At 38.7% G+C, this 23,834-nt stretch overlaps 1 protein-coding gene across 3 annotated transcripts in view; it reads left to right on the forward strand.

Annotated features, from left to right (window-relative positions):
- The window catches only part of LOC110578566 (Golgi pH regulator), a 59,385-nt gene that overhangs the window by 7,149 nt on the left and 28,402 nt on the right, over window positions 1-23,834 (forward strand). For 2 of the 3 annotated variants that reach the window (XM_021688087.1, XM_021688086.1), the window contains exons 2-7: window positions 2,567-2,626; window positions 4,323-4,426; window positions 7,586-7,692; window positions 8,133-8,234; window positions 15,488-15,608; window positions 16,461-16,541. In XM_021688087.1, coding sequence (XP_021543762.1) covers window positions 2,567-2,626; window positions 4,323-4,426; window positions 7,586-7,692; window positions 8,133-8,234; window positions 15,488-15,608; window positions 16,461-16,541 — 575 coding nt within the window. Of the gene's footprint in view, window positions 1-2,566; window positions 2,627-4,322; window positions 4,427-7,585; window positions 7,693-8,132; window positions 8,235-15,487; window positions 15,609-16,460; window positions 16,542-23,834 lie in introns of those variants that run through there. The other variant, XM_021688088.1, reaches the window with a different exon arrangement.

The following is a 23,834-nucleotide window of genomic DNA, read 5'->3' on the forward strand; positions in this document are numbered from 1 at the left end:
CTACCCTCTACTGTTTTCTTCTTGCCATATTGCTCTTCTCACTGTACATGCTACTCCTGGGTGATCTCACGTACTTTGGTGGTTTCAACTCTTGAGTGTATCTGAGCTCTGCCTTCATAATGTCTTTAGTGTTGACCAGGATGGCCCTCAGGCACTTAGCACATCTAAAAGTGAACTCCTCTTTTAATCTCCCAGCCTAGTTCCCAGACCTTTATTTTTATCCAATATTCTTCATGTAAATTGGGTGGCCTTGCTGTTCGTCTTGTATTCCAGACGAGTCAGGACTTGATTCCTCCCTGCTGATTTAACCTTCTAAGTACTCAAATCTTTTGCCTCCTCTCCAGCCACCAGTGTCTTAATTGAGGCCTTTATCATCTATCATCCGGACTGCCGCAGCAACCGCCTGTACAGTTTCTCTTTCTGCAGTGTTGTTTCCTTCAGATGCATCTTCTCTATGGCCACCATATTCTCCATATAGAACAGACCTGGCCATGTCTTTTCCCTACTAAAATATGACTCATCACCTACAGACTGCAGGCTCCGTAGGGTGGCCTTCGGGCCTCTGAGTTGTTGGTCTCCTGCTCCTCTCTAAGCCTCATTTTTAACCACTTCCTTCTCGAAATTTTAGCTTCCAGCAGACCCAACCATGTGTTGTATATACCCATGTATGTTCCTAATAAACTCCCGTGTAGATACCATGCAGTTTCTTAGTTCTGTGCCTATACTCATGTTCTTTGCTACCTGGAAAGAAAGCCAGGTCTTCCTACCCCCATCACCTGTCTTTTACCTACCTGCTGCTCTTTTATCCTTGAAGAGAGTAGTTCTTTAATATTTTAGGGGTGGTGGAAACCTTTGAGTGTGTGATAAATACCTTAGAAACTCTCGCTAGAAAAATACATATAACCCCCAAATTTGCGCATGATATAAGATTGTAACCCCAAATTAAAATCTCCTTCAGCTAAGGTACTGTATTCTCCAGAAAATCCATCCTAACTCTCTACTTATCTGTTTGATCTCCCTTTTCCCGTATTCTTTTACATTATGTATATATTTCTATTATTGCATGTCCCATGTGACAGTATAATTATTTAGTGTCTTCACCACTGTACTTCAAGTTCCTTGAGGGTGGTAACTGTCTTACTCATCTTTGTATCCCCAGCACTTAGCACAGCACATATAAGTTATCAATAAAAATTGAGGTTGAGTGTTCCTTAAGAACAAACTTTCTTTCACTGTGGACCATTTACCTATTCAGCAAACATTAATGGAATGCCTGCCATGTGCCAGGCATTGTGCAGGGTGCTGAGAATACAGATTAACATTCAAACATCCTTGTCCTCACAGAGCTTACAATCTAATATCTATGAAAGTGTGTTTAAATTAGACATTACAAAACTGTGTGGCAAGTACTTTGGAAATACAGGATAGAATAGGATTATATAAAAAGAGCAACATATCTTTGAGGGGTCAGAGAAGGCCTTTCAGAGGTAGTAATAATTAAGACCTGTAGGGATTAGAGAGAAGTTCCTATCAGAGGACAATGTCTGTAGAGGTCTTGGTATGAAAGAAAGAATATTGTGTCTAAAGAACTATAGACAGTTCCATGTGGCTGAAAATATGAGTTTGGTGGGCAGGAAGGACACAACAAGAGGCTGAAGGAGTCTTCTAAACCATGCTCAAGAGTTTACGCTTCCTCCTAAAGTTCCTGAGAAGGCATAAAAGAATTTTATTCTTAAAGTTCTTAACAGAAGAAAAGAGGAGTTATGGGGCACCTAGTTGGCTAACTTGGTAGAGCATCTGACTCTTGATCTCCAGGTGGTGAGTTGGAGACCCGCATAGGATATAGAGATTACTTTAAAAACAAAACAGAGCTGTTTAAAACAAAAAAGAAGAAAAGAGGAGTTGTGTCAGAGTGTGTGTGTGTGTGTGTATAGAGAAGGTTCTGCTCACCAGTAAAAAACAAACAACCAGCTTTTAGAACACTGAACAGTGCTGTCATGTGGCTACCGTCTGATGCCAGCTTGAACCAAAACTGACAAAGTGGAATCCTGCAGTCTCTTGGCTTTACACTGAGATGGAAACCACTTTATATAAATTAGGCAGGATTGTGGAGAAGCTAAGAAAGCTCCATAAAAGAAAATACGTTAGAAAAAAAAAAAAGTTTTTCTACCACTTTCCTTTTTTTTTAAAATTTTAACTCCTTTCCCATAAAGTTTTGTTTTTTTAAATACTTGCAAACAGGGATCTAATATAAGAAGCAAGTTTCACTGGCTCCTTTTTTGTTTGCTAGCTTCTCTAGCTAAAATGATAGTCATAAGATTGCAGGAAAAAATATATACTTTCATTTTTGCCTAACATAAACAATGTTCTAAAACATGGATAATTTCAAAAATTGAAGAGCATTTTAACATCTTTTCCCAGTGTTACGGACTTTAATAAGTAGATCTTGTCTTTAATCTCTGAAATAAGTTAATTGTCTGGTTAGCAGACCTTTTATCTTAAAATGGTCTGTACTGGGCATTTCTCAAAAGATTATATATATTGACATTTGATCGTTCTCCTCCAGATACTTTTCTTTGGATTTGGGTGGCTTTTCTTCATGCGCCAACTGTTTAAGGACTATGAGGTAAGAAGAGATCATTTTGGTTATACTGCTACATATGTATCTAGATTGTTTTAAAATGGGCAAGAAGGGGGTGGCCCAGTCCATTGAGCATCCGACTCTTGGTTTAAGCTCAAGTCATGATCTCAGGGTCAGGAAATCAAGCCCCCTGTTGGGCTTCGCACTCAGCATGGAGTCTGCTTGAGATTCTGTTTTTCCCTCTCCCTCTGCCCTTCTCCCCTCTTGTGCAAGTGTGCTCTCTCTCTCTCTAAAATAAATAGATCTTTTTTTTTTAAGATTTTATTTATTTATTTGACAGAGAGACAGTGAGAGAGGGAACACAAGCAGGGGAGTGGGAGAGGGAGAAGCAGGCTTCCCGCTGAGCAGGGAGCCCAGTGCGGGGCTCAATTCCAGGACCCTGGGATCATGACCTGAGCCAAAGGCAGACGCGTAACGACTGAGCCACCGAGGCGCCCCTAAAATAAATAGATCTTTAAAAATAAAATAAAATGGACAAGAAAAATGCCTCTGTTCAAGAAAGGTCATGTTCACTTCCAAGATAGGAAGTTTTAGCCAAATGAGTACTATATAATTATTAAATTGGAGAATATGGTTAGGCTTAGTTGATTTAAAAAAAAAAAAAAAACAAGTCCTATGTAGCCCAGGAGCAAAACTGACATGCCTTAGTAATATCAGTGTATAGAACAACAGCAGACAGTTATTTTTTGGAAGATAATTTAATTTACAGTGTCTCATAAATGCTCCCATTCATTTGGGTGTCTGACCTTCAGTGTTAATGACCTAAGTCACCTAAGTTGATACCAAAATCTTAAGAATGATCTGGTTCTTAAGCCATGAGTTCATAGAAACACCAGCCTAGACTGGACATTTCCTAATTAATCCTCATTTAGTGATAAGCTCAATGGTTGTGGACTACTTTTAGATCATTTCTAGGATATTCACCATTAAACCTCTCCAAGGAGTTTGGTTTGTTGTCTGAAAGAGCCCAGGATTCTAGAGATTCTGCTCTGCTTGATACTTTAAGGCTTCCCAGGGGAAGTTCCAGAACTGGTCCAAAGGTCTGCAGAGTGTTGAAGAAACCCTTTTAGCACTAACCTATATATATGTATAAATCTATCCTTTTTATATCGCTGTGCATCAGGAATTCTAAGTGCTCCTTCTCACCCTGTCACTTCATCTTGTGCTTTAAATTCTCCATCCACAAGAGGATGATGGTAATAGTGCCCCATGATTTAGAAATACTACCTACTTCCAACTATTGTTAAGCTCCAGGCAAGTTGCTATTATAGCCCTGTTTCCAGTGACTTGAGAATTTTTTCATTAAGTTTTCTGACTTGTGACCAGATTAGTCATCCAATATTTCACGCAAGGAAAGGACTTGTAGGGGCACCTGGGTGGCTCAGATGGTTGAGCGTCTGCCTTCGGCTCGGGTCATGATCCCGGGGTCCTGGGATCGAGCCCCACATCAGGCTCCTGGCTCGGTGGGGAGCCTGCATCTCCTTCTCCCTCTGCCTCTCCCGCTGCTCATGCTCTCTCTCTCTCTCTGTCTCAAATGAATAAAAAATCTTTAAAAAATAAAAAATAAAAAATAAAGCCATGTTTCCCAAAGTGTGGAGTTTGGCACCGGTGGTGCCACAAGGCAATTTTAAAAAAAAAAAAAAAAGGAAAGGACTTGTATTCTCTATTTGACTTTTAATAGGTACGTCAGTACGTGGTACAGGTGATCTTCTCTGTGACTTTTGCGTTCTCTTGCACCATGTTTGAGCTCATCATCTTTGAAATCTTAAAAGTATTGAACAGCAGGTGAGTACTAATTAGCTCTTCTCATGAAGAGAATTGTGTGATCAGGTGAAAGACTTACCTGAATTCCATAGCTGAAAAAATCCACCATGTGGTTAGTTTAGTCTCAGTAACTAAAAATCATAGCAAATATGGGTCCCAATCACCTAGTAACTGGTTTGACACAGATTGTGAAATAAGGAAAAAAAAAGAAGTGACCATTAGCTCTGAAGAGCTAATTGGGAATGAGGCTGTGAGAGCCTAGGTCCCAGGCTTCACTCCTACAAGTTTTATTCTTCTCAGGCTACTCTGAATCCTGCTAATGGCCCTTCACATTGTCGTGCTAATGAAAAAAAATCTCTACCTGAAAAGATCAGAATTCCTCAGAGTTAGTTACGTATGGGCTTCTCTGAAGTCTGAACTCCAGCTCTCACTAATTTAGGTTACCTTTGTTGATTTCACAGGTATGGTCAATTCTGATTGAACTTAGTCTTGTTTAAAGCATTTTTTAAAAGCAACTCCTATTCCCCTCCAAATAACAGACATGTTGTTTACTAGACAGCCTGTCCAAAATATTTCTTGCTTGTTAAACTGCAAGCTTGAGTTCTTTTAGACCATTGTTTGTGTTTAGTGTACATCAGCTATTCTATGTTGACTTTTGTAGTTTTTTATCACTGCATGGAAAAATCTTTTAGTAAAGTGGCATTTGACTCTGTAATCAGGAATCAATGCTGAGCTAAGCTATATAACTTGTTTCAGACTCCTGATACTTGAGACTTACAGAGAGACGTTATTCTCAGATTCCTTTGAGAATCGGAGTTGATAATGTCTCTTGATAAATCAATAATTTGTAGTGTGATAAAACAAAGTATGTCCTGACTCTTATTTTAACTAGTTCTTTAATAATCCAGACCTTTTTTGGATGAGTAGGATACATATCCTATGACTATCAAGAATAAACAAGTGTTCTTTTACTTGCTAATTACAAATAATAAATCACAACCAGGAACTTTCACTGCTCTCTAACCAGAGGTCAGCAAGTCTTTCTGTAAAGGGCCAGATAAAAGACATTTTAGCCTTTGTAGTTTATACGGTTTCTATCACAACTACTCAGCTGTTAGAGAGTGAAAGCAGCCATAGGCGATGTATAAACAAATGGGTGTGGCTGTGTTCCAATGAAATGTCACTTATAAAAGAAACTTCAAGCTAAATTTATGATACACTGATACCAAGTTTCTAGAACTCTGTGGTGTGCATTTTCATAATAGTCATCAGGCGTGGCCTACTTTTATACCTATCTTTTTCCATGTTTTTCCTTTCTTTTCCTACTTTCTTACAGTTTATTTCATCATCCTATATTTTATATATCCTCATAAGCCACTTAACCACTTAACTTTTTGAAACAAGGCCCAAGTGTAAGTTTAAAATCAGCAAATTCAAAAGACACTATCAAGAAAGTGAACAGATTCCCCAAGGATGGGAAAAAATTTTTGTAAATTACTTACCTGATAAGAGACGTTGATCTAGCATATATAAAGAACTCTTAATAGTTCAATAATAAAAAGACAACACATTGAAAACTGGATAAAGTATCTGACTAGGCATTCCTCCAAATAAGACACAGATGGCCAATAAGCACATGAAAAGATGCTCAGCATCATCAGCCATTTGCAGGGAAATGGCAATCAAAACCATGATGAGATACCACTTGACACCCAGCAGGATGGCTATAATCAAAAAGACAGTAACAAGTGTGGGCAAGGCTGTGGAGAATTTGGAACCCTCCTGTGCTACTGGGGAGAATGTAAAATGGTGCAGCCATTCTGGGAAATAGTGGCAGTCCTCAAAAAATTAAATAGTTATCATATGATCCAGCAATTCCACTCCTGGGTACATACCTAAAAAGAAATGAAACATGTCCACACAAAAGTTTTCCCCAGGGGCGCCTGGGTGGCTCAGTCGTTGGGCGTCTGCCTTCGGCTCAGGTCATGGTCCCAGGGTCCTGGGATCGAGCCCCGCATCGGGCTCCCTGCTCGGCGGGAAGCCTGCTTCTCCCTCTCCCACTCCCCCTGCTTGTGTTCCCTCTCTCGCTGTATCTCTCTCTGTCAAATAAATAAAATCTTTAAAAAAAAAAAAAAAGTTTTCCCCAAATGTTCATAGCACCACTGTTTATAATAGCTTAAAAGTGAAACAGTCCAAATGTCCAGCAACTAATGAATGGATAAACAAAATGTGACATATCCATACCATTGAATGAATATTATTTAGCCATAAATAGGAATGAAGTACCTTGAAAACATTATGCTAAGTGAAAGAAACCAGACATAAGATGACATGTAATGTCCAGAATAGGCAAATCCATAGAGACAGAAAGTAGATTGGTGGTTACCTAGGGCTGGGGCAGTTAAGAGAAAAGGAGAGCTAATGGAACAGTTTCACTGTGGAGTGATGAAATGTTTAAAATTATTGCGGTGATAGTTGCACAACTTTATGAATATACTAAAACCATTGAATTGTACACCTTAAATGGGTGAATTATATCTCAATAAAATTGTTATTTAAAGAAGTCCACGGTCAGGGGTTGGGCAAAATGGGTGAAAGGGAGTGGGAGATACAGGCTTCTAGTTATGGAATGCATAAGTCGTGGGAATAAAAGGCAAAGCATAAAAAAAAAAGTCCTAAAAATATTTTAATCAATTCATAAAATATAGTTTATAAGCAGTAATAAAAGTAGTCATGCAGATCAAATGTTTATATTGAAGATGCAAAAGAAATATTTAAGTCTTTCTAGCACATTACTATTTTTAGCAATTCCTATTAACATTTATTTTCTTTTAATTACGAGACTCCCAGTGGTACATGAAACAACAGTCATTTTCTACCAGTAATAGTATATGTTGATATGTTATTATACACTGCCTATGAATATAACTAGAACATTAACATTCTCATTTGAATAAGTAAAATTCTTAGGAAGTTAGGATGTTCATATATACTTTTCAGAACTCTATAATATATTCTTTAATCTCTATAAAGAAGCAGACAGTAACAGCCTACTTGACTTACTGGGTGGGATATATTCGGTATTGAGTTCAAAGAGTAAGAGATCTTTTAGAAGACTGAAGAGAATGAAAGTTGCTGCCTTTATCCCCTCCTAGTGATATTCTTTGATATTTATTTCAGTTCCCGTTATTTTCACTGGAAAATGAACCTGTGTGTAATCCTTCTGATCCTGGTTTTCATGGTGCCTTTTTACATTGGCTATTTTATTGTAAGCAACATCCGACTATGTGAGTATTTGTAAACGTGAGTATTTTACCCTCTCGTGTCAGCAGATAGATTGAGATGAGGATTTGTGGGGATTGAGGCTGTGGAGAGCTTCATTTCTACATTACTTTCAGTAGCGACTGTTGTTTGGGGATGCCTCACACACAGCATCTTAAAAAGTTCGGCACAAAATCAATGTTGAACGATTAGGTAATTTGTGCTGCTACAGCTGTATTTCTGTTTCTACTATAATATCTCCCTTAACTCAACCCACATCTTAATTTCAGCCAAATTCCTCTTACAGTGATTAGGATGCTTTCTTTAAAAACTTTATTATTCCATCACTCATTTGCCAAGTGAACAAGCCAGCCAAATATTAGTCAGTGTGATTCCATATCTGTAAGTAGAGCAAGCTCTTTAATATAGAACTATTTAACCTTACAGTCTTTCTCCTCCTTCCTAGTGCATAAACAGCGTCTGCTCTTCTCCTGTCTCCTATGGTTGACCTTCATGTACTTCTTCTGGAAACTAGGAGATCCATTTCCCATTCTTAGCCCAAAACATGGTGAGTGTATATGTGGTGGGAAGGGGGAAATAATTGTTTATCATTTTCTAATTTTGAAAAACAATTATTTTAAAACTTCTGATTTTGGGAAATATAGCAAGTTATTTCTCTAAAAACAGTCTGGTTTTAAACTGAATTTCCCTTCATCCTAGGAAATATCAAATACTGGCTTTGAAAACTACTTCTGTGATTTTAGAGCAGGAGTTTTTGACCTTAGGGTAGTGAATGAACTTCAAGAGAGTAAGGGGTGGGGAAAGTTGTCTTTAAATTTAAAATTCCTGATATTGTATGTAGAATTATGGGAAAATATTTGTATGTGTATTTGGAGCTAAAAGTATCCACAAGCTTTCATTAGATTCCCAAAGGGGTCAAATGACCGAAAAGATAAATAACCACTGCTCAAGTAATGATAAATATTGTCTTTAGGGACTATATGTATTTTAGGAAAGAGCAGTGACATAAAACATTCAAAATTAGTAGATAAAGAAAAGCTTTCTAGGAATCAGTGTCTCTCCTTACACAAAAAAGTTCATTTTAAATACAAGAGCAGGGGCACCTGGCCAGCTCAGTTGGTAGAGCATGCAACTCTTGATCTTGGGGTCATGAGTTCGAGCCCCATGTTGGGTGTAGAGATTACGTAAATAAATAAAAACTTTAAAAAAATCTTTAAATACAAGAGCATATCATAGAGCCCTAATTTCTGTGCTAAAAACCATGAACAATAATCTGTCAGCTAAAAGTCCTTCAGAACTACTTCAGAAATATATATATGAACATAGATATATATGCCACGTGTAATGAATATATTGGCACTTTGATACTGGAGGTTTTAAAAAAAATACACATCCATTCATTTCACTCTCCTGCTGTATCAGGATTCTTATAGCAGAAAACAGAATCTGCTCTAACTAATTTAAAGCAGAAAGTGATTTATTCCAGGGTATTAGGGAGTTTATAGAATTTTTAGGAAAGCAGGCTGTTAAACTTAAATGCTGTGTAGTGAAGAGTAACATTCAATCATAACACAGTAGTCAACTGGAGAAAACCCCACTGAAGTTGTCACTGCCACGGGGGACCTGTGACATCAGGGATCAGATAGTAGGATTGCTTCAGTGGCCGCAGTCCCAAGTGCTGTTCACACTCCCATGTTATTCACTTCTGCATTTGAGGTCTCACATGGGCATGTGAATTTGATACAACCTAGGTGCATTCAGAACCTTAGTTTCAAGGAAATCTGGGAAAGAATATTTGGCTTTCCAGATTCTGTAATACAAGAAGACATGCTAGAAAGGCATTGGAATGAATGTTGAGTAAACCAGTGTCTAGAATCTACCATGAATCCATCTGTGTCTATTCCTTGCCTGTAGCAGGGATCTGGAGGAAGGAGGTTATGAGATTATGCTGCAGGAGGATCAGAGAAAATGCACAATTTTAAAAAGCATATGCAGGGTCACCTGGGTGGCTCAGTCGGTTAAGTGTCTGCCTTCAGCTCAGGTCATGATGTCAGGGTCCTGGGATCGAGCCCTGCATCGGGCTCCCTGCTCAGCGGGGAGTCTACTTCTCCCACTACCCCTCACTCCCTCCCCTGCTTGTTCACATGTGCGCTCTCTCTCTCATATAAATAAATAAAATCTTTTAAAAAATAAATAAATCACATATGCAATATCCTAACTATTTTTAAATTAGAAATAGCTACTTTGAAATTTCAGATAACATTTAAGAAGGTCAAAAAAGTTAAAACAACTAGGCTACCAAAAACATTCAAACTCAGCATGGTGTACAAGACCTTCCGTGGCCTGACTACTGCTGTCTTTCTCTGTGTCTCTCCTCCAGTACTACTGAATTACCTAAAGTTTCTAGAGCTATTCTGTCAGTCAGGACATTCCTTCACCTCTTGTTTATCTAGAAAATGCCTATTCTTGCGATATTCAGCTCTTGCCAATTCCAGATTTTTCTGGCCATCATTAGAAGATTTTTTTTTTTTAAGATTTTATTTATTTGAGAGAGAGAATGAGAGACAGAGAGCACGAGAGGGAAGAGAGTCAGAGGGAGAAGCAGACCCCCCGCTGAGGAGGGAGCCCGATATGGGACTCGATCCCGGGACTCCAGGATCACAACCCGAGCTGAAGGCAGTCGCTTAACCAACTGAGCCACCCAGGAGCCCCATCATTAGAAGATATTAATTGCTCCCACATCAGTGTACTTATGTCACCTATAATGATTATAATTACTTGCTACCTTTTCTGACTTCCTCCTCATTAACTCACGAGCTCCCTGAGGACCCTGGGGTCAAAAACTACATCTTACTTGTCTATTCCCAGGGTCTATAGCATGGAACCTAGCACATAAATGTTTAATGCATGTTTATTGAATCAGTGAATAAAAAAACAATTTCAGTCTCTCGAAGGTAGTAGATGAGTTTAAAAATGTAACACTCTGAATAGGAATTTAGAATTTGCTAATATCATTAGCATGCACATGTCCATATAGGGAAAGATATGGACTACAGAGGCCCTGACAATATAGCTCTCATATAAACTATTTCAAATAAGCCCAAGAGAGACAAATTTGTGGTATCAGAAACGAGGGACAAGAATTATAAAAGGACCCCAAGGCTGCTTACAATGCTAGCACAAGCTCACATGCAGCCAAAGACAAGACTGGTGTCTGTCTCCCGCTTGCTCCTTGTGAGCAGTCAGTTCACATGACCAGTGGAGCCAGACCGGGCCTGAGGGAAGATGAAGACCATCACATCTTTTGTATCTTCATCCTTTTTTCAAAATTCTGTAGAGATATCCTAAAGAAGACACTGAGGGGGAAGACCTAGGAAATAGTTTCAGTTTTAGTCTTTCCTTTGTGCTCCAGGAAATAAGCATTTTGGTTTTATGTCCGGTGTCTAATTCATTTGACTAAGAGAAGTAAGTAGGAAGAAAAGTTTAGGCAATGGATGAGAAGCAGCCAGGCTTACCCTGCCATCTTAGAGCTTTTCTAGGACTGTCCCAACGACCAGTATGATTTATTACTGTGGAGACCACAAAAAGACTGTAAGACCCAATCCTTACCTATAACAAAAAGATGTCTGTGAAAGTACTCCTTGTGCAGTGCTTGAACCGAGGAAGGTTGGAAGGCATTCCCTAGTTTGGGAAAGAGTAAGGGAGGCGAAGAAAGTCTGTGAAGCACACAAAAAAATAATAAAAATACAGGAATTTGTGTGAGCAAATGGCAACAGTGAGATGGTCTCCTGCATGCCACTTCATGCATCGGACTTTCCACTTATTACTAGAAAACAAGGAACAATTGACCTTAACTTCATGGAAATGCTAGGATTACGTAGATAGTATCTTCAAAGTACTTTAGACCGGGAAAAGATATTTAATAAAGGGACACCACCTTAAAGGGAATAAAAGTATAGAGGGGACATTTTTCTAGTTTTTTATATTTAATAACCTATATTAATCCCTTCGATTTTTTTTGTTGTTACTGGGTAATTGTATACCTACAATCAATAAACATTTGCTGAACACCTTCCATGTGCCAGGTAGTAAGAAAAACAAAGAGCAACAAGACGTGATTCCTTCCTATAAAGAGGATGTAAAGAGGTATGTGGGAAGTAGAATCAACAGAATTTGGATGAGGATTTAGTCATTCATATAACATTCCACAAATATTTTTTGAACACCTAGTTTTATTTTAAGTGCTGGAGATACAACCATGAACAAAAGAAACTTGGTTTCTGCCCTCCTGAAACTTACCCTCTGACAGGAAGGACTGAACAGTAAAAATATAAACAAATAATTGCCAATTATGATCATTATCAAGGAGCAAACAGGTTACTGTGGTAGACGACAATGCAGATAAGGATGTTAAATTAGATGCGAGCGGTTAGAGTCAGCCTTTATGAGGAAGTATTTAAGCTGAGATTTAAAGGACAAGACCAAAGGTAGACCCAGCAAGAAGGCAGAAGAGACATCATGTAAAGCCCTGAGGTAAAAAAGACTGGTATATTCAAGGGGGAGCAAGAGACAGAAGGGAGACTAGTGGTATAGATTTTTCTATTTTGGTGACCAGATAGCTGATGATGTCATTTTCTAGGCTAGGTAATGCAGAAGAAGGAAGATAATTCAAACTTGGGATGTGTTGAATTTGAGTTGCCTATGCACATCCAAGTTCAGCAAGCAGTTGCATACACAAGTTGGCAACTTAGGAGAGAGGTATGGATTTATTAGTCCTTATGGAAATAACTCCAGGAATCTAAAAAATTAGGTACCATCAGCTAAACGCCATTAGATGAACCTGGGGAAATAGGCCAAGATCACTCACTGAAAATGTATATAGAGTGAAATGAAAGGGGATTCTGGGCCATTCTGAGCAGAGAAAGACCAAGAAAAGAACAACTAGAGAAGTAAAAGAGATAAATAATTTTAAATAGCAATGATTCAGGCACCTAGCTAGCTCAGTCGGTAGAGCATGAGACTCTTAAATAGCAATGATTCAGTGTCCTAAAAGATCAAATAAAGCATGGATTGGAAAATGTCATTGAATTGTGCAACCAGAAGAAAATTCGTGACCATATTATAGTAATGGTTTAGAGCGTAGGCTGTGGAGCTACACTTCATGTGTTTGAATCCTAACTCTGCCACTTACTGGCTGTGTGGCCTTGACTAAGTTACTTACCCTCTCAGTGCTTCTATTTCCTCATCTGTAAAATGAGGTTTTCAATGATACCTGCCTCATAGGGCTGTCATGAGCAGTAAATGAGTTAATACTGCTTCAAACAGTGCGTGGTACAGAACAGGTGCTTGATGAATGTTGCTGTACTGTTGCCGTTACGATTATTAGTGAAAGCAGTTTTCTTCAGGCAGGAGAATGGGATGAAAGCTGAATTGCAGCCAGTTGAAGAATAAGTAGAGGTGAAGAAGAGGTGATAGTAAGTGTAAGTTCCTTTCAAAAAGTTTGGCTATTAAGGGGGAAATAGAGGATTGGCAACTAGAGGTAAACTCAAGGCTAAGGACAGACTGTCTTAGGAAGGAGACTTGAAACTGAAGGAAAAGAACGAGCAAAGAAGGAAAGATTGAAGGTAAAAGAGAGAGGACAGGTGATGGAACAAGATTCTGAAGGAAGTAGAAAGGAAGTAAGATCAAAGCACAAGTAGAGAAGTCTTAGCTTTAGATACTGTCTTGTTCGAGGGGGACAAGTTGGGAGGATGATTGCAGATGTTAATATAGTAGAAGGGAGTATATGTCTAATAACTTCTGTAATTAGGGCATTAGCTAAGGAGAACAGGATTGGGAAAATGAATTAAAGATTTTCTGCTGGGTGGGGATGGTGCGGCACCGGGTGGCTCAGTTGGGTAAGTGTCCAACTCTTGATTTCAGCTCAGGTCATGATCTCAGGGTTGTGAGATCAGCGGGGAGTCTGCTTGAGGTTCTGTCTCTCCCTCTCCTTCTGCCCCTCCCCACCCTGCACTCATGTGCTCTCTCTCTCAAATAAAAAAAATTTTGAAGATTTAATTTATTTATTTGAGAGAAAGAGCACGAGCAGGGATGGGGGAAGAAGAGCAGAGGGGGGAAGGAGAAGCAGACTCCCCGCTGAGCAGGGAACCCAACATGGGGCTGGATCCAGGACCCCAAGATCACAAGCTGAGAGAGAGCACACAAGCAGGGAGAGCTGCAGAGGGCGAGGGAGAAGCAGGCTCCCTGCTGAGCAGGGAACCCAAAGTGGGGCTCAATCCCAGGACCCCAGGTTCATGACCTGAGCTGAAGTCAGATGCTTAACTGACTGAGTCACCCAGGCACCCCTAAAATAAATAATCTTTTTTTTTTTTTTTAAGATTTATCTACGGAGGGGAGTGGGAAGAGATGGCTGACCAAGGGCAAGAAAAGGATTCCTCAGTAGTGTTGTAAGCTCTGTTAAGACTAGAGACCATAAATCTGTAATGGCACCAATATCCCAATGCATTCTAGCTGTTTTAGGAGCTCAGGCATGGGCACAGGGAAGATGGGAGTGTTAGACTGATCCAAGATTGGGAGTTTTCAGGATCAGCGCCAAAGAAGGAGGAGAGTCGGGACAGAGTCCTAATGAGAGAAGTTGAAGCGAGCAAGCTTGGAGTTCAGGCTCAGTGAAGAAGGAAATGGAAGGTGGGAGAAAGCAAAAGACTATAGAGACAGAGGTCACAAAGAGCTCTAAAATGGTGTAGGGGAAACACAGGAGCAGGAGGGCCGGAATATTGGAAATTTCGGTTTCAAAGCTAACAAAATTCCTGAATGGCAGCTTTGGTGTTAGGCCAGAGTGGATAATGCTAAAGTGGATTCCATCCTAGAAATAGGAAGTGAAAACAAAACTAGTTTTATCCTGCGATTCCAGACTTCCTGGCTTATTCTTCAGCATTGCGTTCTCTCATTTATCCCAAATATCAACAGCATTTATTTTAAATACTCATTTTCAACATTCTAAAATAATTGAAAACAGTTGATAATTAGAAGACAACTGATGATCTAAAATTCACATATCTGCCTTTAAAATACTCATTCGTTATAAATTCAGCTCATTTATTAGATGCCTTATGTGTTTATTGGCAAAAATGAATAAGACATAAGCTCATAAGACCTAAAGAGCTTATTATGACCTAAGGGGGAAATGTATATATATAACTGTATATACTGATGTATATAGTGGAAAGTGTTACCTTGTATTTATACTTTTCCAGCAGATTTACTTTCCTAATATTTTTCATTTCTTTTTTTTTTAATTTTTTATTGTTATGTTAATCACCATACATTACATCATTAGTTTTTGATGTAGTGTTCCATGATTCATTGTGTATAACACCCAGTGCTCCATGCAGAGCATGCCCTCTTTAATACCCATCACCAGGCTAAACCATCCTCCCACCCCCCTCCCCTACTTTCCTAATATTTTTTTGCCAAAGCTTTTACTAAAAGGGCTTTGTTAGAGTTCACACTACCTTGAGTAAATAGTCAAAAAGTATTATTTGCAAATATTATTTTAATATTACTGTCGCCCAGCAATAGAGATGATTCTGGAAGCATATGGGATAGGAGGAAAATCAATAGACTTTTATACATTCATTATGGAAGATCTACATATTGATAATTTAATTTTAAATTTAATATTGATAATTAAAATTTGGCTTATTTAAGTTGTATGTAATGGTTGATGTTTTCTGTGATATTTCCTCTTGCAGTGCTATTTTATCTTTATCACCTGACATTAAGGTGCTTTGATGTTTTTAGGGATTTTGTCCATAGAACAGCTCATCAGCCGGGTAGGTGTGATTGGTGTGACTCTCATGGCTCTTCTTTCTGGATTTGGTGCTGTCAACTGCCCATACACTTACATGTCCTACTTCCTCAGGTAAAAAGAACTTTGTCTCTTTTTTTTCCTATTACTTCATGAATACGTATGTCCTATCATGCCATCATCAATACTTAAATATTAGATCTGTGACACTGCCTTTTTATTCTTTCCATCTGTCCTTATGGGCATTGTCCTAGGAATCTCTCCAAATAATAAGTCTTATCACTTATATTGTTTGCCCTTTGTTTGTCCTACATTCACTTATTTTTAAAATGGTTATTTTGGGGCGCCTGAGTGGCTCAGTTCATTGAGCATCCAGCTCTTAATTTCGGCTCAGGTCATGATCTCAGGGTCATGAGATTGAGCTCTGTGTTTAGCGGGAAGTCTGCTTGATTGAGATCATCCCTCTCCCTCTTCCTCTTCTGCTCCCCCCACTCACAGGCATGCACACACTCACTCTCTCTCCCTAAAATAAATAAATCTTTTTAAAAAATTATTATTTCAGTCAAATTCTTTTCCTCTTATACTTTTTAAAGGCACATGACTCATGGATAGCAATGTGAGCTAATCCCCACTTGAGTAAATCAGTTCCTCCTAGAAGTAGAATGGTAGAAGACAATGCCAAGTTGGAAGAGTGCTTACATGTACATCAAAAATGTCACTGGATCAAAGCTAAGAAAGACTAAAAGAGAGCCAGTTACCTTCCACTGCCCTGAGACTGCAAAACTTTTAGCTATAAAAAATGACAAAAGCATTTTTGCTTTTTATAGTCATTTTAATATTCTCTAGGAAAAGGTCCTTGAATTACTGGGTAACAACTAAGGTTTATGTGTTTCTACAGCTGCCTTATATTTATTATGCCCAAGGATGGGATCCCGAAACATTGCTAACAGTTTGTGCTTATTATAGAAATGTGACTGATGCAGATATCCTAGCCCTGGAACGGCGACTGCTTCAAACAATGGATATGATCATCAGCAAAAAGAAAAGGTAAGATATCAGCACATTAAAAAGCTTGTACTCTTAGAATTTCTCGACAAGAAAACGTGACTATGGATTGGGGCTAACAGGGAATTTCATCTTACTCATTTTTATTATAAATTAAGGTACCATCAAAGACTTAGTATCTAGTCTTGCGTGAAAGAAATTTTCAAATTCCACTTATTTCCTGACTTTAGATAAATTCTCTTGAGATAAACTGTTAGTGTAACATTTACATTAGAAGATATTCTGCATTGTTTGCTTTAAAAGTCTGTTGTCCTACATTTTTATAAACTTTCACATGCCTGATTTCAATCTTTTCAACTTCCTTTTCTCCAACTACTTTGAAAAATCCTTCAAGTCTTCTAGCAGTTGTCATTTTTATCATTTAAGACGTACTTATACAATGTATGCTTTTAAAGTGGCATTTCTAGGGGCGCCTGGGTGTCTCAGTCATTAAGCGTCTGCCTTCGGCTCAGGTCATGATCCAGGGTCCTGGGATCAAGCCCCGCATCGGGCTCCCTTCTCAGCGGGAAGCCTGCTTCTCCCTCTCCCACTCCCCCTGCTTGTGTTCCCTCTCTCACTGTGACTCTCTCTGTCAAATGAATAAATAAAATCTTTAAAAAATAAATAAATAAATAAAGTGGCATTTCTAGAAATCTATATCACAGTGGGTTACAGCCTAGGTTGTAAACTCAGACTGTCTGAATTTGAATCCTTGGTTCATAATTCACAGTGTGGCTAGAGGCGTTACTTTATGTCTTGATTTCCTCATCTGTAAAATGGAAATAATGATTGACATGTAGAACTCTTAGAACGGTGAACCATACAGAGCTAAGGAATACCACTGAACTTACTAATAGTCTCTGGAGGACAGTCAATAGGTTTTAGTGCTTTGTCTTCATTTATTCATTCATATATTTTCATTCTCTTAATAATTATAGGAAGCCTAGTTTATGCTAGGTACTGCACTAAATGCTGAACTCATAGAGATAGAATGAGGAACAAGATAAGTTTACTGGGGTGCCTGAGTGGCTCAGTGGGTTAAGCGTCTGTCTTCGGTTCAGGTCATGATCCCAGGGTCCTGGGATCGAGCCCTGAATCTTCAGGCTCCCCTGCTTGGCAGGGAGCCTGCTTCTCCCTCTGCACCCTCCCCCGCCCCCTTGTGTTCTGTCTTGTGCAGGCTCCCTCTCTCTCTCTCTCTCTGTATCAAATAAATAAAATCTTAAAAAAAGATAGTAAGTTACTGTCTTCATGAAGTTCATTAGTCTACTGTCTTTTTTAAAGTTCTATTACCCAAATAAAAACAGTGACATAGAGGTTTTAAATTGCATGAAGGTTTCTGCATTTCATATTTTGTCTTTCAACATTTTTCTATAGTAAGACCCATAGTCACGTCAAAGAAGGCTTAATATAAGAGATAACAATAGACTTTAGAATGATAAAGAGGGCCAGATTTACCAGATCATTATTTGTCTCCTTTTCTGTACATCTGTACTAGGGTATTGATAGTAGATACACATGTTGTATATACATTTATTCTTTGCATTTTGTTCACATTCATTCTGTACAGTTTATTTTACATGAAAATGTGAACGTAGATTTAAAAAACAACAGTAAAAGCAACATTATTCAATATTGAAAGATAATTATAAAGGAATAATACTATTTTGGGTCCCATGATTATTCTCCCATTTACTGTATTTCTTTCATTCATATGGAGAGATGAATGTAAAGTTAGGACCCATGTCAAGTGTGGATGTACATTTTTTTTTTTAAGATTTTATTTGTTTGAGAGAGAGAGCGTGTGCGTGTGTACAAGCGGGGGGGGGGGCAGAGGAGAGGGAGAAGCAGGCTCCCTGCTGAGCAGAGAGCCCCATGTGGCTCCATCTCAGGACCCTGAGATCATAACCTGAACTGAAGGCACGCTTAACCAACTGAGCCACCCAGGCGCCCTCCATACTGTTTTCCACAGTCAACACACCAGTTTACATTCCCACCCACAGTACATGAGGGTTTCCTTTTCTTCCACATCCTTGCCAGTACTTGTTATTCTTGTCTTTTTTTATTGTATCCATTCTGACTGGCATGAGGTGATATCTCATTGTGGTTTTGATTTGCATTTACCTGATTAGTGATGTTGAGCATCTTCTCATGTATCTGTTAGCCATCTGTATGTCTTTTTTAGAAAAATGTCTATTCAGGTCCTCTGCCCACTTTTAATCAAATTGTCTTTTTGATATTGAGTTGAATAATATATTTTTATATTATTGCAAATATCTTCTGCCATTCAGTAGGTTGTCTTTTTGTTTTATTGGTTTCCTTCGCTGTGCAAAGGCTTTCTATTTTGATGTTGTCCCAGTAGTTTATTCTTGCTTTTGTTTCCCTCAACAGAGGAGACATATCCAGAAAAATATTTCTAAAGTTAATGTCCAAGAGATTACCACTGGTGTTTTCTTCTAGGAGTTTTATGGTTTCAGGTCTCACATTTAGGTCTTAATCCATTTTGAGTTTATTTTTACCTATAGTGTGAAAAAGTCGTCCAGCTGCATTCTTTGCATGTAGCTGTCAAGTTTTTCCAACACCGTTTATTGAAGAGACTGTCTTTTCCCTTTGTATATTCTTTCTTCCTTTGTTACAGATTGAGTATATAAGTGTGAGTTTGTTTCTCTGCTTTTATTCTGTTCTGTTGATCCATGTTGTTTTTTATTACTATAGCTTTGTAGTATATCTTGAACTCCAGGATTGTGATACCTCCAGTTTTATTCTTCTTTCTCAAGATTGATTTGGGGTCTTTTATGGTTCCATACAAATTTTAGTATAATTTGTTCTAGTGCCGTGAAAAAGGCTGTTGGTATTTTGACAGGGATTGCATTGAATCTGTAGATTGCTTTGGGTGGTATGGACATTTTAATACTATAAATTCTTCCAATCAATGAACATGGAATATCTTTCCATTTGTTTGTCTTCTTCAATGTCTTTTATCAGTATTTTATAGGTTTCAGAGTACAGGTCTTTTACTGCCTAGGTATTTTATTATTTTTGGTGCAGTTGTAAATGGGACTGTTTTTTCTTTCTGCAAATAGTTTTACTTCTCTCCTATGATTTGGATGCCTTTTATTTTTCTTGTCAGATTGTTGCAGCTAGGACTTACAGTACTATGTTGAGTAAAAGTAGTAAGAGTGGGCATCCTTGTTTTCTTCCTGATCTTAGAGGAAAAGCTCTCTCACCATTGAGTATGAGGTTAGCTGTGGGTTTTTCATATAGGTCCTTTTTTATGTTGAGATATGTTCCTTCTGAACCCACTTTGTTGAGCGTTCTTATGATCAAATGTTGAATTTTGTCAAATGCTTTTCTATTGGGATGAATATATGGTTTTTATCCTTTGTTTTATTGATGAGATGTATCATGTTGTTTTCGTTTATACTAAACCGCCCTTGCATCCCTGGAGTAAATCCCATTTGATTGTGGTAAATGATCCTTTTAATAGAGTGTTGAATTGAGTTTGCTAATATTTTGTTGAGTATTTTTGCATCTATGTTCATCAGGGGTATTGACCTGTAGTTTTCTTTTTTTGTAGTGTCTTTGGTTGATTTTGGTATCAGGGTAATGCTGGTTTCAGAGAGTGAATTTCTTCCTCTTCTCTTTTTTGGACAGTTTGAGGAGAATAGGTATTAACTCTTCTTGGAATGTCTGGTAGAATTCACCTGTGATTCCATCTGGTCTTAGACTTTTGCTTATTGGGAGTTTACTGATTCACTTTTGTTGCTAGTAGTTGGTCTGTTCACATTTTCTACTTCTTCCTGATTCAGTTTTAGAAGACTGTATGTTTCTAGGAATTTATCCATTTCTTCTAGGTTGTCCAGTTTGTTGGCATGTATTTTTTTGTAGTAGTCTCTTGTAATTCTTTGTATTTCTGTGGTGTCAGTTGTTGTTTCTTCTCTTTTATTTCTGGTTTTATTAATTTGGGTCCTGTCTCTCTCTTTTTTTTTTCTATGATGAATCTGACTAAAGGTTTATCAGTTTTGTTACCTTTTCAAAGAACCAACTCTTGGTTCATTGATCTTTCTATTTTCTTTTTTTAGAATCTATTTCATTTATTTCTGCCTGGTCTTTATTATTTCCTTCCTTCTACTGAGCTTGGGCTTTGTTCTTTTTCTAGTTCATTTAGGTGTAAGGTTAAAGTGTTTGAGATTTTTCTTATTTCTTGAAATAGGCCTGTATTGCTATAAATGTCCCTCTTAGAACTGCTTTTGTTGCATCCAGAAGATTTTGGATGATTGTTTTTCCGCTTTCATTTGTCTCTATTTTTTATTTCCTCTCTGATTTTTTCATTGACCTATTGGTTGGTTAGGAGCATATTTAGCCTCCATGTGTTTGTGTTTTTTCCAGTTGCTTTCTCGTGATGATATCTTGTTTATACCACTGCAGTCAGAAAAGATGCATGATATAATTTCAGTCTTTTTTAAATTTATTGAGACTTGTTTTGTGGCACACATGTGATCTGTCCTGGAGAATGTTCCATGTCCACTTGAAAAGAATGTGTATTCAGCTCTTTGGGGGTGGAATGTTCTGTATGTATCTATTAAGTCCGTCTGGTCTAATTCAGAGATGCTGTTTCATTATTGATTATTTTGGCCCGGATATTCTATTCATTGATGTAAGTGGGGTGTTAAAGTTCTCTACTGTTATTGTATTACTGACAGTTTTCCCATTTATGTCTGTTAACATTTGTGTTATGTATTTAGATGCTTCAGTGTTGTGTGCAAAGATATTTACAGTTGTTATATCCTCTTGTTGGATTGATTTCTTTATAATTATATAATGCCCTTCTGTGTGTCTTGTTAAAGTCTCTGTTATAGAGTCTGCTTTGATAAGTACTGCTACCCTGGCTTCCCCCCAGCCCCCACTTTCATTTGCATGGTATCTGTATTCCAGCCCTTCACTTTCAGTCTGTTTGTGTCTTTGGGTCAGAAGTGAGCCTCTTGTAGGTAGCATACATAGATGGGTCTTGTTTTTTTTTATCCATTCAGTCATTCTGTGTCTTTTGATTGGAGCATTTAGACCATTTACATTTTAAAGTAATTATTGATAAGTATGTACTTATTGCCATTTTATTCATTGTTTTCTGGCTATTTTTTATAGTTCTTCTGTTCGTTCCCTTGCTGTTTTCTCTTGTGATTGATGACTTTCTTTAGTGTATGTTTGGCTTCATTTTTCTTTACTTTTTGGTCATCTATTATACATTTTCGTTTTGTGGTTACCATGAAGTTGATATATAACATCCCAAGTATGTAGCAGTCTATATTAAGTTGATGATCACTTAAGTTCAAACACATTCTAAAAGAACTTTTTTTACTCCCCCGCATTATGTATATGTTGTCATGTTTTATATCTTTATATAGATTTAAAGATATATAGATATAAAGATTTATATAGGTATATATATATCTTTATATCATCCTTTTCTTCTGCTTAGGGTTTTCTTTTCACTTAATGAAATCCCTTTAACATTTCTTCTGAGGCCAATTTAGTGATAATGAATTCCTTTAATTTTTATATGTCTGGGAAACTCTCTCCTTCTATTCTGAATGATAACCTTGCCAGGTAGAGGTTTTTTTCCTTTCAGCACTTCGAATATATTATACCATTCCTTTTTGTTCTGCAGAGTTCCTGCTGAAAAAATCAGGTGATAGCCTTTTGGGGTTTCCCTTGTATATAACTATTTGCTTCTTGCTGCTTTTAAGAGTCTCTTTAATAGTTGACATTTTAATTACAATGTGTCATGGTGTGGACCTCCTTGGGTTCATCTTGTTTGGAATTCTTTGATTCCTGGGCCAGGATGTGTTTCCTTCCCCAGGTTAGGGAAGTTTTCTGCTATTTCTTTAAATAAGTTTTCTGCCCCTTTCTCTCTCTCTTCTTCTGGGACCCCTATAATGTGAGTGAGTGTTTGCTTGATGTTGTCCAAGAAATCCCTTAACAGGCCCTTATTTTTTTAATTCTTTTTTCATTTTGCTGTTCAGCTTAGGTGGCTCCCATTACCCTGTCTTCTAGATCACTAGTCCATTCTTCTGCATCCACTAATCTGGGCTAATTCCCTCTAGTATATTTTTCATTTCAGTTATTGTATTCCTCAACTCTGGTTCTTTTTATATTTTCTGTCTCTTTGTTGAAGTTCTCACTCAGTTCTTTTACCCTTCTTTCCAGTCTGGTGAGCATCTTTATGATCATTACCTTAAACTCTTTATCAGGCATATTGCTTATCTCCATTTCATTTATCTCCATCCATTCTTTTTATGAGATTTTGTCTTGTTCTTTAGTTTAGAGCATGTTCCTCTGACTCCTCATTTTGCCTGGCTTTCTGTGCTTGTTCTATGAATTTGGTGGAACAGCTGCTTCTCCTAAACTTGAGGGAACGCTCCTGTGTATGGTCATCCTCTGTGTAGACTGTGTGTGACTGGTAATTTTGGTTGACTGGCTGGAGCTGTGGCTGGCATGGGCTGGGGGTCCTGGAGCACTCCATTCTGGGTCTGCCCTGGTGGGATGTTTGGAGCTGAAGTGCATGTGGTCCAGGATGGTCCTGGGGCTCTCTGCACAGAGAGTGCCTTGGCAGGACAGCTGAAGCTAAAGTGAGTGCATGTGGGGTGGTGGGGGAGGTGTCCTGGGCCTCTCTGCAGAGGGCACCCTGGCAAGATAGCTGAAGCTGCAATGAGTGCAAGCCAGGGTTTCCCAGGGCATTCCATGAAGGAAGCACCCTGATGGGGTGGCTGGAGCCAAGGCTAACACAGGCCAGGATGCTTCACTCAGGGAGTGCCCTGGCAGGACGACTGGAGTTGAAGTGGGCACAGGCCAGGGGTTCCCGAGGTGCTCCACACAGTGAGTACCCTGGCAGGGTGGCTGGAGCTGGAGCTAAAGCATCCATGAGCCAGGAGGCCCCAGAGTGCTCTGTACCAGGGGGGCCCCAGCAGGCCATCTGGAGCTGAACTGGTGTGGGCCTGGAGCGTTCAGGGTGCTTTGCACCTGTGTCACCTGGTGAGATGGCTGGAGCTGTAGTGACCAGGGTGTCCCAATGTGCATGGTTTGGGGGCTTCCTTAGTGGGACAGCTGAGGCTGATGTGGTCTAGGGGCTTGGGGCTCACTGGGATGGTAATCTGACTAGGGTGGCCAGACCCTGCTCCTGTGTACACTAGCAAGGTGGAGGGGGAACATAAACTGTGGTGCCCACCAGCCCCGCCCACCTGAAGGGAGTGCCAGCAGTTCCTGTGCTGTCTGGTAGGGTTCTAGAGCATGTTCCTTTATATT

The sequence above is a fragment of the Neomonachus schauinslandi genome, chromosome 4 (assembly GCF_002201575.2).
Source record: "Neomonachus schauinslandi chromosome 4, ASM220157v2, whole genome shotgun sequence".
Taxonomy (NCBI): domain Eukaryota; kingdom Metazoa; phylum Chordata; class Mammalia; order Carnivora; family Phocidae; genus Neomonachus; species Neomonachus schauinslandi.